Raw genomic sequence first — 15,057 nt, forward strand, 5'->3', positions numbered from 1 at the left:
GTGTGTGTGTGTGTGTGTGTGTGTCTGTCTGTCTGTCTCCTTAGAGACCAGAAGTGGGCATCAGATCCTCTAGAGCAGTTATTAACTGTCTGACCTGGGTTCTGAGAACTGAACTCAGATCCTCTGGAGGAGCAGCCAAGTCCTCTTAGCCTCTGAGTTATATCTCCAGCACTGGCTACTGTATCATGGTGCTCTGTGTATATAGCAGCACAGATTTAAAACCTGAACCTTTAGGAAAGCAGCTCAGAATGTCAACCACATTACCTGGCCCTGGTCTTTACATTTCAAGTCCTGACAGTAACAACACCATGATGTTCCTTGGCCACTGGCTTTCTCCTGCACCAAATCTAATTTCCTTGCTCATTAAAAAGGAAGTTTCAAATATGGCAAGAATATTAACAATGGTTCAACTTGGGGTCATTGATATTTTGGAGTTTTTGTAATTTTTCTCCAAGTTTTAAGTTACAGCAAAGTAAAATGCTAAAACTCTTCAGTTTTAGGCTTCTACAAAGTGGCTGGATGATGGTGGTGCATGCCTTTAATCCCAGCACTTGGGAGGCAGAGACAGAAGGATTGCTGTGAGTTTGAGGCCAGCTTGATCTACAGAGTGAGTTCCAGGATAGCTAGGGCTACACACAAAGTGAACAATTTAAAGAGAAAACCAAGATTTTTCTGTAGTGGGGTGGCTCCCATCTCTGTGTCTACAGTGGCTGAAGCGTTTGGGGCTTGGGCAAACACAGTTGACCTGAGCAGTGTGTTATATACAGTATGATTTTCAAAGTACCAAATGTATTAAAAAAGAGTAAGTTACTGGGGCTGGGGAGATGGAACAATGGGTCTAAGTGCTTGCTACACAAGCACGCGGAGTTCAAACCTCCAGTGCCCATGTGAAAATCCAGGTGTGGTTACACACCCAAATGTAAACCCAGTGTTGAGGGTTTGGGGTAATATGGAGTCTGGGGGATAACTGGGGCTTGCTGGCCAGGACCCTCCCTTCAGGTTCAGGTTCCTGGCTCAAGGGAATAAGGCCAAAACCGAACACCTGCTAATCTCCTCTGGCCTCTAAATACACATAGATAAGTGTGCACTCATGCACATGTACATATACCATACACACTCACACTCTCTCACACACAGAAATATTTTTCTTTGTAACTAGATGACTGACAAAGATGATTATTTTACTCTGTGATTACTTACTCTGTGAATTATACCAGCTGAATGCAGATGCTTAATGCCACAGAGCATCTGGTAGAGAAGGTATGACATTCTTTCATGGTCCAGCTCCATATGAATAACCTGACATAAGTTAGCATCCATTAATTCCATAACCAAGTACCTGAATAAGCAAAAGAGACCAACCACATTCATTAATGTTATTTTTAAAAATCCCTTCATGATTGTTAGATCACAGTTGTTAAGAAATGACAGTAATGAGATACAGATACTACACAGCTAAAATAAAAGCACTTTTAACAAATTATCTTGAAAAGAATCAAATGTATAACAGGGCTTTGTAAAATTTTCCAAAGAACACACAAACAACTGACTTACCCAATGTCTTTCTGTCTTTCAAATTATAAACAAAACAACTTTTTTTTTAAATCATGAAAACCATCTCAGACAAACTTTTCTACTTTCCTTTTTTTAACTGTGTCTGTCTGTCCATCCACCTGTGTAACCGCCTATCTTCTGCTTGGTCATCCTTTCAACAACTATGGCATGCTGCTATAGATTCTAGATCTTTAAAAATACATGGTTCTTTCTGCTGAGGCTGCTGCTGTGGAGGGTCTATGCAAGGGGAAAATGAGAACTCTGAACTTTCTGCTCAGGTTCATTATGTATTGGGACTGCTCTAAAAAGAAAATCTTCTGTTTGTTTTGTTTTGGTTATTTGAGACAGGGTCTCTCTGTGTAGCCCTAGCTGTCCTGGACCAAGCTGGCCTCTCCCCTGCCTTCTGAGTGCCGGATTAAAGGCATGTGCCACCACCGCTTAGTTGAAATCTATTTTTTTAAGGCTGAACTTACAAAACAAACAGAAAACTTTCACGCTTATGGCTCACCACTAGCAAACATTTTTGGCTCATGGTAAAAGCAGAGCCCCATTCCACCAAAGAGGTGGTTAAAGACACATCACCTCTAAATCTCCTCCCATTGTTTGTCATGCCATTCTGACCCAACCTATGCCAATTCTCTGCTAAAAGTGATGACTTCCACATTTGCAGAGACCCAAAGGCCAACGTTAAGAACTTGGCTGCATTCTGCACCTAACTTCCTGCTGGATCAGCTGTAATCAGATACCAGCTCTCCTCTCAAGACACTTTCTTGGTGATATCCAGTCTGCAGTGACTTGAAAGATTATTCCTTCATTCCTTTAGTCCAGGCCTCTCTCCTGAACCCAAGTTCTATCCTCTCTACTTACTTCACTGTTGCACTTGGATAGGCAATAATGTCTCTGAGTCCATGTCTAAAACTGTTTCACTGATTCTACCTGCTCACCATCCCAACCTAGTCCTCTCATAGCTCTCCCCACCTCAGCTGAGAGCCTTTCAATTCCTCTCTCACATCTAGCTACCAGCAGGTCCTGTGCCTCCACCTTCAAACAGCATTGGTGTCTAAGCTCACGCCTTCACCCATTACCCACCATCACCCATTACCCACCTGAACCTCTTAGACACAATTGCTGTGAATGCCTCCCCATACTAAGTAGGACTTTCTGTCCCTACCTCTCACAGTGGATTCTCAGCCCCAGAAGCAACTGTGCTTTTAAAATACGTCAGGTGTGATCCCTGCTCTTCTGGATCTCTCAGTCTGACTTCTTTTCCTGTCTGCACACTGCTTCTCTCTGCCCTGTCTGCTGACTTCATCCACACCGGCCTCTCGTAAGTAGCAGCACACACCAGCCATGCTCCACTGCTGCTCCCCTGCTCCAGCTAGTCCTTTTGTTTCAGTTCCTCCCCTAAGCCTTTCTCCTAAGGCCGCTGCCTCACCATGGTCTTTCCTTCGAGGAGGTGGCAACCTGACTGGGTCAAGGAATGCTGAGCTGCTAAAGCCTTATGTGAGGTGTGTCTTGGAGGGCGGTTATGATGTGGGTCTAAATGCACTAAGTAAGGAGGCATGTGCTCAATGTGTATGAACACTACCAGGCTAAGCAAGACCCAGGAAGATCAAATTAAAGAGAATGAAGGAATTTCTCCTCTGAGAGCTGAAACGGACTTTTCCCGTTTTTAGAAGCAGAATGCTAGGACTTATACAGCAGCAGCTTCCCGAGCTCTCGGGCTGTCAGCCTCACTGAAAGCTACACCGCTGGTGTCCTTGGTTCTGTGGCAGCACCCTAGGATTCGAGTTTGCAAATGGCCTACTGTAGTCTAAGCGTAAAAATCACTAACTCTCTAAATTTTCAATCTGATTCAAAAGATACTTACACATCTTGAAATTCTTCTAGAGTTTTTTGTGGTGTGAACACATTTAACAAGCTAATTATCTGAAAAGAGAAAATTAATTATACGTTAGTATGTCAGATGGATTATAAAAACTAGATTGAATACCAAAATATATTAAAGGTGGAAAAATGATTGCAGAACTCAACATTTATCATTTCTATGGTTGTCACCAAAGCACTCTAGTGCACAGTATTGGAAAACTTAACCATCAATTGAAAGTAAGATGTGCTGTTAATAGAATCACTTTCGAGCCCCTAGTAACCTAATCATTACTACAGAATTTAAATAAATATGAAAGATAAAAATAATGGCTAGAAAAGCACAAATTAAAGCACTGTGGTAACTGTGGAAACTTAAATACTATATGCAACTTTCTGAAGTTTTTAAATAGGAAGGCTAAGCTTGTACTTTAGGTCATGAAGATGAGGCCTCATGGCCTTCCCTTCCCTTGAGAGGCTGAGTAGCCAACCTCACTCCCTGCTCCTTGTGGCCTCCGAGCTTGCAAACCGTGTGTTTCAAGCACACACCCTCAGTCATCTCACATGAACAAGAGAAAGGTGAATTACTCATCACATAGATGGAGTAACCACCAAAAAGGGGAAGGAAACAGCATCTACCTTTCAGCCCTGGAGAACTGATCTCCAGGGGCTGAGAAGATGGCTAGGTGGGTAAAGGCATTTGTCACAAGCCTGCTGATGACTGACCTGAGCTGGATTCCAGGGTCCCACATGGTGCAAAAAGAGAACTGGTTAGGGTTTTCGGTTAGGGGTTGTGTTATGGGTTAGGGTCAGGTGTAAGGTTAGGCTTGAAGGTAATGTTAGGGTAAGGTTTAGACAGGGTTATGGTTATAGTTATGGTTAACCTGGGCTAGGGTCAGTGTCAGGGTTATGTTTAGACAGGATTATGGTTAGGATTAGGATTAGGGTTACTCAAGGTTAGAGTTAGGATCAGGGGTAGGGTTAGGGTCAAGTTAGGGTGATCCTGGTAGCTTGTCCTCTGACCTCCACAGTGGGCAGTGGCATTTCTCACCCCCCAATTAGAGGTAGTAAAGGATATTTTTAAATTTTATCAAAAAATGAATCTTTTTTTATAGTGTCTCTCATCATCAGTTAGTCTTCAGTCTGGTCACACTGCTAACATCAAAGCACAGAGAAGGATCACAGTAACTTACATTTTTATGGTTGACACACTTTAAGAGGACAAGTTCACGATAGGCTCTCTTTGCGTGTGTTTGGTTTTGAAAAGGACGGCTTAACTTCTTGACAGCAACATTTATCCCAAGAACTGTATCAAAAGCAGCACTATAATTAGGAAATATAATAAACAGCCTATTAAAATGGCTTTTGAAAATAGAAATGGAGAAATACACTTGATGTATTGTCTTTCAAAGTAAATAACAAGACAAGAAGAGATATTTCTGTTCTTCCCCAATCAAGCTTTATGTACATACGGAAAGAGAAGTTGCCAAGCTGGCAGGGCGAACTAACCCCTCCCCAGAGGCACCTCGCTTTTTAGCTACAGCTATGACAGGCTTCTGCAAGTCTTTCTACTTATGAGTTTCAGTTAGCTAAGGTTAGCAGGTTCAGAACCAGGTAATTTAATCCAAAGCATGTAACATTGGTCAAGAAATGAATTTTTCAGCTTAAACATGTCATGAAATTGAAAACTTCCATGTTATCACTGATTAAAATGTCAGTATATTTTGGAGTATTGTGGAAAAGCATGGTTGTGCTCATGGAAGGAATTTAATAAATCTAAGTTCTGACTGACTATGCTTTCCCAGGCCAAAGAATCTGAAAGGAAACAGAAGCCAAAGTCTTAACTCATGGTAAATTCCCAAGACACAAAATTCCAATGTAAGAGCTTACCATATATACAGTTTTGCAGGAAGTGATGCTTCCTTTTATAGCAAGGGTAAGATCTAAAGCTTCAGTTTCCCGCACTCACACCCCTTCATGGAAGTTAGTGTTAGTTTGTCTCTAAAGGTTGGATATGAAAAGTGGCTGGCACAGTGACACATTACAGGGTTTCAAGTCAGCAGTGCACAGTGCCACCTTCTAACGGCTCGGCTGGGGCTCAGAGCTGCGAAGCACAGCCTGCGAGCCCAGGCGTCACCTTCAACACGGCTTCTGTGAGTTTCTTCCCCCTGCTTCGTAAACGCTTAACTCTATTCCTTTCTGTTAATACTTTCTGGTCAACAACTCTAACTTAATTAGACCTGATTTTAACTTAAAGGCTGTCCACTGTAGAACTAGCTACAGAGAACCACTTCATTTATGACAAAAGATGCACATATAGACAAGTCATATGTATGCTCAAAGGCAAATCTGCTACTCATATGAGTACATGTGAAGAAAATCTATTGTGAAAGAAATCGTTAATGTACCCATGTGCATGTGTACACATGTATGTATGTATTTCTTAGATTCACCTCTCTGATCTCAAAAGATTCTGTCTGAATTTTCAAACACATGGAGTTATGACTGAGTTTAAGGGCACCACAGAATAACATGGTTTCTTCAGTTAGTAACATCATATACTGTGTTATTTATTTCTTTATTTTCTTTTTCTTCTTTGAGTCAGCATCTCTCAATGTAGTCCTGAAACTTGCTATATAAATCAGGGTAGCCTTGAACTCAGAGATCTGCCTGCTCCTGCCTCTGGAGTACTGGGATTAAAGGTGTGCACTGCCATACCCCGCTTATACTGTATTCTTTACAACTGCTAAGAGAGTGAAGTTAAGTGTTCTCACTGCAGGAAGCATATAAGACATGTGTATGTAAATTAGCTGAATTTAGCCATTTTATAATGTATATACATATATTGAAACTCTTTATATATGTATATGTGTGTTTGTATATGTATGTATGTGCATGCACATATATATGCTTTTTTTTGCCAACTTGATATAAGCTACAGTCATTTTGAAAGAGGGCATCTCAATTGAGAAAATGACCCCACTAGACTGTCCTGTGTGGCATTTTCTTGATGTGAGAGGCCCAGCCCACTGTGGGTGGTACTATCCCTGGGTATGTGATTCTGGATGTATAAGAAAACAAACTGAAGAAACCATGAGGAGGCAACCAGTAAGCAGCACTCCCCATGGCCTCTGCTTCCGCTCCTGCCACAGGCTCCTGCCCTGACTTCCCTGGACTACAAGCTGTAAGAGGAGTAAGCCCTTTCTCTCCCCAGGCTGTTTGTGATCATGGTGTCATCACAGCAATAGAAACCTAACTAAGCCAATAAAATAGACATATATACCTATGTCAACTAAACTTTTTTGGATGTACAAAATGAGCAAAATGGACTAATTCTAAAATGCTTGCAGACAGGCTCCTCTTCTCCAGCTCCAGCTCCAGGAACAATGGCCTGCAGCCATCCATGTTTTCTGTACTTGTGACCACCTTTTAACTCACTCCCTAGAATGAAACTAGACCTAGTATGCGGGTCTAGCTACTTACTTGGCCCCTCCAACCCCTCGAAGCTCCATTGTGATGGTGTATCAGGGTTTCCTTTATAGGTGGGCTAATGCAACTTATCTTTTCCCTCACAACATAAGGTGACTATTAGACTCCACCCTGATCTCTTCCGTCTCTTTACCCTCTTCCCTCTGCCTGCAAACCACTGTCTTGAACAGTCATGCTTGCTGGCATCTTCATTTTAAACTGACAACTAAGCCTCTACGCTGCTGCTCCCAGCTGTCTGCAGACACTGACAACCAACAGGAAAGCACATGCGCACAAGTAAATATTACTAGCTGCAGAACTGAGATTACACTTAATTTACCAACGACCACACAAACTTTGCTGCCAACCACACACAGAAAATTAGAATGTCTGCTACACGGAGCCAGTTGGGTTCTCTGTCCTTTAGCCTGTAAGTGCTTGAATAGCCCACCTTTGTTTCTATGTAGACCATGCTTCTTCCTATACTTCCTTCCACAGGTTTCTAGTAACCATCATTTTCCTCAGAGAAGAAAAGCTCATCTTCCAAAGCCCTGTACAAAGTCACCGGTATCATGTCCTCCCACTCAGACATCTACACGTGAGATCTATCCATCCTTTTTGAAGACATCCAAAGTCTGCTTCACAGAACTTACCCTGGGATTCCTTTCTCTGGCCTCTTGTATTAAGTGTTCTTGTGCTGTCTTGCTTGTTGAGGTACACACACCCTTAAGGAATGTCCCCAGATAGCATACATGGAAGATGAATGATCTTACTCTGCCCTCATCTTTGACAGACAGTCTGTCTTTTATGCTGAAAATCAATTTTCTCTTGGAACATTAAGGCTCTACTGTTCTATTGCTCCCCAGACCTGAGAGCTGTTGGTGAGGGAGGCTTGTATCTCAGTCACTGCTTTGCTTTGCTCTTGTTCTTCTGCTCAATGATCCATCACAAAGAGTCATTCTCTGTTGGTGCCCCTACAGTTCCCTTAATAACCCCTCCCACTTGTTATCATTTTTGTCTGCCAAAGAAGAAAATAATTTCTACCATTTTTTCTTTTTTTCCCTTTTGTGGGACAGGGTTTCTCTGTGTGGCCTTAGCTGTCCTAGAACTTGCTCTGTAGACCAGGATGTCCTCAAACTCAAACAGACATTCTCTTGCCTCCGCTTCCCAAGTGCTGGGATTAAAGGTGTATACCACCAACCCCGGCCTAACTTCTGGCTTTTATGACAATCATTTTCTTATTTTCATAAACTCAACATGTGCCCTTACATATAACTCTATCACTTATTTTTGCCTGCTTTTTTAGAAGTCTCTGACTTTTCACTTAACACTCTACTTATGACTCACTCCCTAGGCTGAGTACTGTAATTCATTCTGCCATTGCTGTAATATTTCTGTGTGTTGTTGTGATATTCCTTTGTGTGACTGTCACGTGATGCTATCACTAGTCATTTTCAGTTTTCAAGTGATGACAAGAATCACTGCCACTGACATTCATGTGCATGGCTCCGTTCCTCCAAGCATGCATCTCAGACATGCAGATAGCCAAGTGGGAATGCATAGATTCTATTTTAGTAGATAAAGCCAGACTCTCATCCAACATGGTTCCATTAGTGCCTATGTCCTTTAGCAGTGTGCCAAGAGTCTGTGCCTGAAAGCTCTATGGTAACATCTTCACCAATACTTGGCATCATGAACAACTAACATTTTAACCTCTGGACTGATTATATTTCACCATGTACATGAGAATTCTGGAGAGGAATTTTAATCTAGCAATATGGCTACTCTAGCTGGAATACAGACTCGCCCTTAGTCTGTACACACCTTTAGTCCCAAACAATGGAGGTAAAGTTAGTTAGTAGAAGGAAGAAGAAAGAAAAGTCTAATTGAGGGGCAGAAAGTGACGAATGAAAGAAAGATTTGACAGAACAGGATGTGCCCAATTCTTATGAGAAAGGAGGGGAAAGAGAGGCAACTTACGGGAGAGCAGCACTGGGTCAGGAAGGGGAGGCTGGTTTCCTGGGAGAGTTTTACAGAGACAGGTTAACGAGAGAACAAGCTAAACGCAGGTGAAGACAGAATGAACCACAGCATGAGAAAGGGACAGAAGATTAGAACAGGTTACTAGAATTAGTTTGAGACCAAGCACAGCAATTCAGTCAGAAGCTGAGAGAAGACAGTTTGAATCAGTCAGCTTGGAGAGGATTTTTTTGAGGTAGAACAGCTGAGTTGAACCAGCCAGCCAGAGTTCAGAAAGCACTTACAAAGGGCAAGCTTATTCAGCAATAAGTCTCTGAGGCTGAAAACATTCTAAGCTTGGATTAGATTGTATGGGGGCTAGAAGCTTCTGGGAGTAGGTCTAGGTTAGCAGGTGGAGGCAGTGAGCCTCAACAATTACTTCAGGGGAATAAAAGACTACTTTTACAGAATGTTATTTTAACTTGCATTTTCTAGTAAAGAATGGCCATCACATAATAAATGTGACTTATTTTAAACCACCAATTTTGTGGTAATTTATTATGGAGCAATAAAAAATTAACACATTGTCTCTTTTGTATTCCTACTCTTTGGCCTCTGAGGTTTCATTCTGAATATTTTCTGCTGATGTATCTTCCATATTACTAATTCTTTCTTCAGTTACATCTAATATTTGCAAACATGTTCATTAAGTTTGTAATTCAATTGCCACATCTTTCACATCTATAATTTCCACTTAGTTCTCATTTTTTAAAGTTCTTGTTCTTTCACTGAAGTTTTCATCTTGTCTCTTATCATCTTAAACATATCACCACAGCTATTTAAAAATTTGGATCTAATGATGCTGGGATCCCCTGTTACTCTAATCCTTTTGTCTTATCTCCTTGTGTATCTAGCTATCTTGTATTGTGTTGGACCTTGTATTTATAAAGCTGCTCTAGAAATCATCTGAAACCCAGGACAATGCTATCCTTCAGAATTTACATGGGGGCACTAACACTTTAACTTGCCTCTATAAGTTCAACAAGTGGATGACGACTGGATACTGAGTGGCAGTGCCTCACTCAAGTTAACACCATTACTTCTAGAGTGTGGCCTCTCAATGGCACCAAAACAAAGCAGAGGACTTTTCCAGGCCCTATTAGAGAGCCCCATAATCTACTTCCCATTCTCTAGCCACAAGGAGAGTTAAAGCAGTCCCTTTCAGAATTTAAATGACCCCCAAGAAACAGTCAGCCTCAAACGATGGGCTTCCTATACTAGGCTTGCCTGATGTAATAGTGATTCTTCCGTAACTTATTAGCTCTCTCTAAGGACAAATGCTGAGCATGGATGACAGTATGAGAACACTGGTAGCAAACTGGAATCTGTTTCACTGATGTGTTTTAACATTCCTGGCTTTAGCCTCCTCCCCATTTCATCCTCATTTTCTATACTGTGATCTCTACATTTACAGTCCCCTTGGAGTACTGTGGTAAAAAGGCTCCCTTTCTTGTTTCAAACAACCCTCTACTCACTCTCATTTCTTCTGCAGTATTATCTGGATCAATACCCCAGCTTACTCTAATGTTGCAGAAGTTTATTAAAACTTTTTCATTCACTAATTATTTTCATTCTCTTTTGCTTAGCTCTTTGATTTAGCATCTTAAATCAGAGGTTTCAAGCTATCATTTTAGAGGTGAAAATGTGAAGACTGACCGAGATACAGTGGACTGCCCAAGGTCACAAAGAACTTCAGCCAAGGATCTGTGCGGGGCTCAGAACTCAAGTCTTCTGTCTCACAGACATTTTGTGCTTCACACCAAGAACCTCCTTATCAAAGACACGCTATTCTGGATATTATTTGTGGTTTGTTTATATTAATAAAGGAAAATAAGACAATTTAAAGACAGAGCAATGTTTATGCTTACAGAAAGACGAAAGGAAAGCATGTGCGATCCACCTATACTAATTATTTTGCATTAAGGTTGTAACTGTTACTCCTAGGACTGTCAGACCCAATATTAAAAACTTAAAGAAAAAGAGTAAACATGTCATAGAACCACAGGTTTACATTTTGGGCTGGACATCTCAAGGTTTTAGAAGGGGGAAAGGAAAAGCATACACTAAATTTTGAGTAAATAGTATATATAACTTAGTTGGCATTAATACTTTAAAATGGTAACATTAAAAAACTTATTCCATAGTAAGTTTTATTATTATCTTCTAAGGAACAAAAATATAGAAACAAACCAAATAAGCCAACACTGTAAAGACAATTTGGAAGAGGAGGGGAGGGTCGGGGAACGCAGCTCAACAATGGAGGTTTGCTGAGCACACCTGAAGCCGAGTCTGATGCTCAGCACTGCAAGCAAAAGCAGAAAGAAAATTAGGGTCTAAATATTTTATCTTGGCCCCAGCTCTTACACTTAACTCTGTGCATCACCAGGCCAGCCTGCACTGTGGTTCCCGTGCACACCTGGCCTCACGTGTTTACGATAGTTTAGATTAACAGAACTGACTGGTTTAGAAACCAAAGACTAGTCCTAACACAGTTATTTCTCAGAACTGTAAAAATACACTTGATTCTACATTAGCTTCTAGTGTTGTTCTTGTGGCTACCAAATGGCCACAAGTTATTAATCTAAAACAACCCAAATTTATATCTTATACTTCTGGAGTTCACAAAGGTCAGATGAGCTGTGATCCTCATGAAGGCTCTGGGAAAATCCATTCCTTTCCTTTTTCCAGCTTCCAGAATTCCTGTGCCACAGCACTCACTCCACACTCTGATCACACTTCCTTCTCTGACCAGGACTCTCCTGACTCCCTTTTTAAAGAACAGTTCTGATTACACTGGCCACCAGGCCAATCCTCCCACCTTATGATCATTAATTTGTTGCTTTGTTTTTCAGATGGGGTCTCACTCTGTAGCCCATCATGGCCTTGAACTCACTATGTAGCAGAGCCTGGCCTGCTACTTAAAGTAATCTTCCTGCTTCCATGTATTGGATGTTGAGATCATTAACATAATTAAGCCAGCAAAGTTCCTCTTGCCTCGTAAGGTCACACATTCACAGGATTCCAGGGTTAGGATGCAGCTATCTCTGAGGAGGCATTAGTCTGCTCATCACACCCCCTAAAAGCTCACTGGTAGATATTTTTAAGATATGATGCTCTAGACCACCAATTATCAGCAAAAAGGCCAGATCTTAACAAGCAATGATAGAAAATCAGAGCCTGTTGTCAAAGCAGCAGCTCACCCATTGTTGAGTTTATTTTACCAAAAGTAAACATTTTTGTTTTGCTTTAATAGGAATGTGCCATTGCCAGATGGAATTGCCATTTCCATCTGATACCAAAGGAAAAATAGAAAAGAGAAGGAGGGGTGCAGGTCCAATCACTTCTGAAGTTTCACTTTCCTGTATCAGAATATAAGGTGGGAGGATACTGTAAAACTATCAGTTACAGTTACAAAATTAAAGTGTATGTACATATGCATGCATGTATACATGGGCATATATGTATGTACACACTTATATACATTTGTATGTATATATGTACATAAGTATACATGGGTATATCTGTGTAAGTACGCATGTGTATTTATGTATATGTTTATACATACATAAGTATGTACACATGGGCATATATACATGCATGTGTTTGTGTATGCATGTACATATGTGTGTATGCATGCATGTACACATGTATATATGTAACATACATATGTATGTATGTTTTTGTCTGGTGCTGGCAAGAAGCCCAGGTAGTTCCATACACTAGGCAAGTGCTCTACCAATCAGCTTTCTCTCTAGCCCTAAACGGCTCTTGGATGCAATCACTGTCCTATGGAAATGAATATAATTTATTGAGAATTTCTAAAGAGGTATTTAATGAATATTGATTTGTTCATTATTATGAAGATCCTAAGCAGAGATTAGGTCAGAGTCCTGGTCATACAGAAAAAGTATGAGTGAGTCAAAGTCATGAAGCTTTAACTCAGTGCAATAAGGTCCCAAGAGATCACCAGCTGTTTTAGACCCAGACCTACTCCTAAAACCCATGGGACAGACAAACGTGAATCCACTACACCACATATACAGAGAAGGTCAAGCAGATCTCATGTGATTATATAATACACACTACTCATTTCACTTTTAACCTTCACAAACAAGTCAAAAATGGGCCAAGTGGGATAAATGAAATCCACATTTAATATGAATGCTCAGCCACTCCATAAAGTGAACTCCCCCAAGGCAATTCCTATTCCACCTTCTTCCATCCTCTTATCAAATTACTAGTTCCAAATAAGAAAGAGGCTACAAATCAAGTGAATGCTCACAACTTTCCATTTCCACCCATATTTCCTTACCCAAGCCACCCACGGACTTTAAAAACTTTGTCAAAACAAAACAAACAAACAAACAAAACTTTCTTGTCATAGATCATCTGGGCTGATCATCTCCAGTATGAAAATTCAAACTCTCAATGCTCCAAAAGTGAAGCTTTTTGAGTACTGCCATGGTGCTCAGGTGCTGGATTCTGGAGTATTTTATATTTCACATTTTGGGATTAGAGATGCCCATCACTAAATACAAATACTGAAAAGTGTGACAAAATCTAAACTCAGAATTACTCTGCTCCTGAGTAGGTCAGAAAACCGACACTCCCTCTGTAGTAGCACACACTATCCCTGGGGAGGTAAGACCCACACTGGCAGGTACCCCTCCATGCAGAACCTCCCCTTCCTCATTTATTCTCTGAACTGCATCCTGAACTGCAATCCTGAGCACCCAGGGGTCCCAGTTGCCTGCACTGAGGAAACAGCAGATCACCGTGATCAGAGTCTTCATCAGAGTCTCAACTGACGCCCACTAATGATGACAAGCCAAAACTCTCCTCCAGGAAGGCCTGGGAGTTCTCTCATTCTCAATCCTCTTTGCCTACCAGCTATAAACATTAAATGTTTTGTCTTATTACAATTTCTTTTAAAGACAAAAATAATCTTCTTGTTGGGAGTGGGGAGCTTTGTCCAGAAAACTACAGTCTAAAAAGTTGGGAGGTCCTGACAACAGTAGTCTAGAAAACATGTGAGAAACGTTACCTTTGTCTGGCCAGTGATGTCGCAGCAGCTGACTGTCTTACCATGCAAGAGCCTAAGGTTCAGGGTCAGACTAATGGTTCTGACGTCCTGGGCTGGACACATAGTTGAAGAGAGACACCAAAGAAGAGACGGCCAGCCCAACCCCTCACACAGCATCCCTTCCTGGTTAATCCATGGTGTGATAATGACACTGCCTGGCCTCATCCTGCCAATGAATGGCAAGGCACTGCAATGATGGCGCCTGGAAATGAATAGGAGTGATTGGGAATAAAAGGAGGAGGGGGGAGAAGGTGGCCATGATGAAGAAATGAATAAAACGCCAAATTCCTGTTACACCTCACTGTTATACCAATTATTCTGATATCATAATGACAAGGCAAATGAAAAAAAATTTAAAAATAAATAAATAAATAAAACCATCAACAAAGCAAAAGAAAAACTAAGTTTGTATCCTAGATATGACTGTATATCATTACAGCAAGGGTTGATTTATTTAGCTCAAAATCTACGACAGGGAGCATTTTTAAATCAGTGCTTCTAAAGTCTTATTTAGTTTTGCTTTTTACTAAAGGCTTATTAGTCTATGCTATTAGAACAGCCCAGACTTACCAGACAATTCCTTGGGCTCCAGACCCGATTGGTTTCAGTTGCTGGTAACGTTTTAGAACAGTGAAAGTTGAGTCCGCCACTTGCACACTGTAAAACTGACCATCGCCTTTACTGTCACTCATGATGCAGTATCATACAGCACTCCCAAGAGCTTGCACCTTCGTCAGACCCCTGAAGAGAGAAGCAGAATGAGCTGACCAGCTGAGCTGACCAGCTTACCAGACCGCATATGAGGAGCTCAGCTCACAGTGCTTCCGATCTGCTGGGATTTAAGACAGTAGGGCTGAGATGGAAAACTCAGCGGGCCAAGCTCTCAATTTCTTTGTATGTACAAGAGGCACACACACATTTCAGCAGTGAATGACCATGAAAAGAAGAAATTAGAAGAAAAATTTCTAACATTTATTTATTTTATGTATCTGGGTGCTTTTCTGTGTCTGCATGCATGTATGTATGTATGTATGTATGTATGTATGTATGTATGTATGTATGTATGT

The 15,057-nt window shown here is 41.1% G+C and overlaps 1 protein-coding gene across 5 annotated transcripts in view; it reads right to left on the reverse strand.

Annotated features, from left to right (window-relative positions):
• Positions 1 to 15,057, reverse strand: part of Mapk9 (mitogen-activated protein kinase 9) — a 43,739-nt gene that overhangs the window by 19,326 nt on the left and 9,356 nt on the right. For 3 of the 5 annotated variants that reach the window (XM_055597125.1, XM_055597126.1, XM_055597129.1), the window contains exons 2-5: positions 14,561 to 14,731; positions 4,614 to 4,743; positions 3,425 to 3,483; positions 1,201 to 1,339 (exon numbers count right to left, since the gene is read on the reverse strand). In XM_055597125.1, the coding sequence (XP_055453100.1) occupies positions 1,201 to 1,339; positions 3,425 to 3,483; positions 4,614 to 4,743; positions 14,561 to 14,682 (450 nt within the window). In that variant the 5' untranslated portion in view covers positions 14,683 to 14,731. Of the gene's footprint in view, positions 1 to 1,200; positions 1,340 to 3,424; positions 3,484 to 4,613; positions 4,744 to 13,951; positions 14,193 to 14,560; positions 14,732 to 15,057 lie in introns of those variants that run through there. The other 2 variants (XM_055597127.1, XM_055597128.1) reach the window with 1 other exon arrangement.

This window comes from Psammomys obesus, unplaced genomic scaffold (assembly GCF_907164565.1).
Source record: "Psammomys obesus unplaced genomic scaffold, mPsaObe1.curated_primary_1811, whole genome shotgun sequence".
Classification (NCBI taxonomy): domain Eukaryota; kingdom Metazoa; phylum Chordata; class Mammalia; order Rodentia; family Muridae; genus Psammomys; species Psammomys obesus.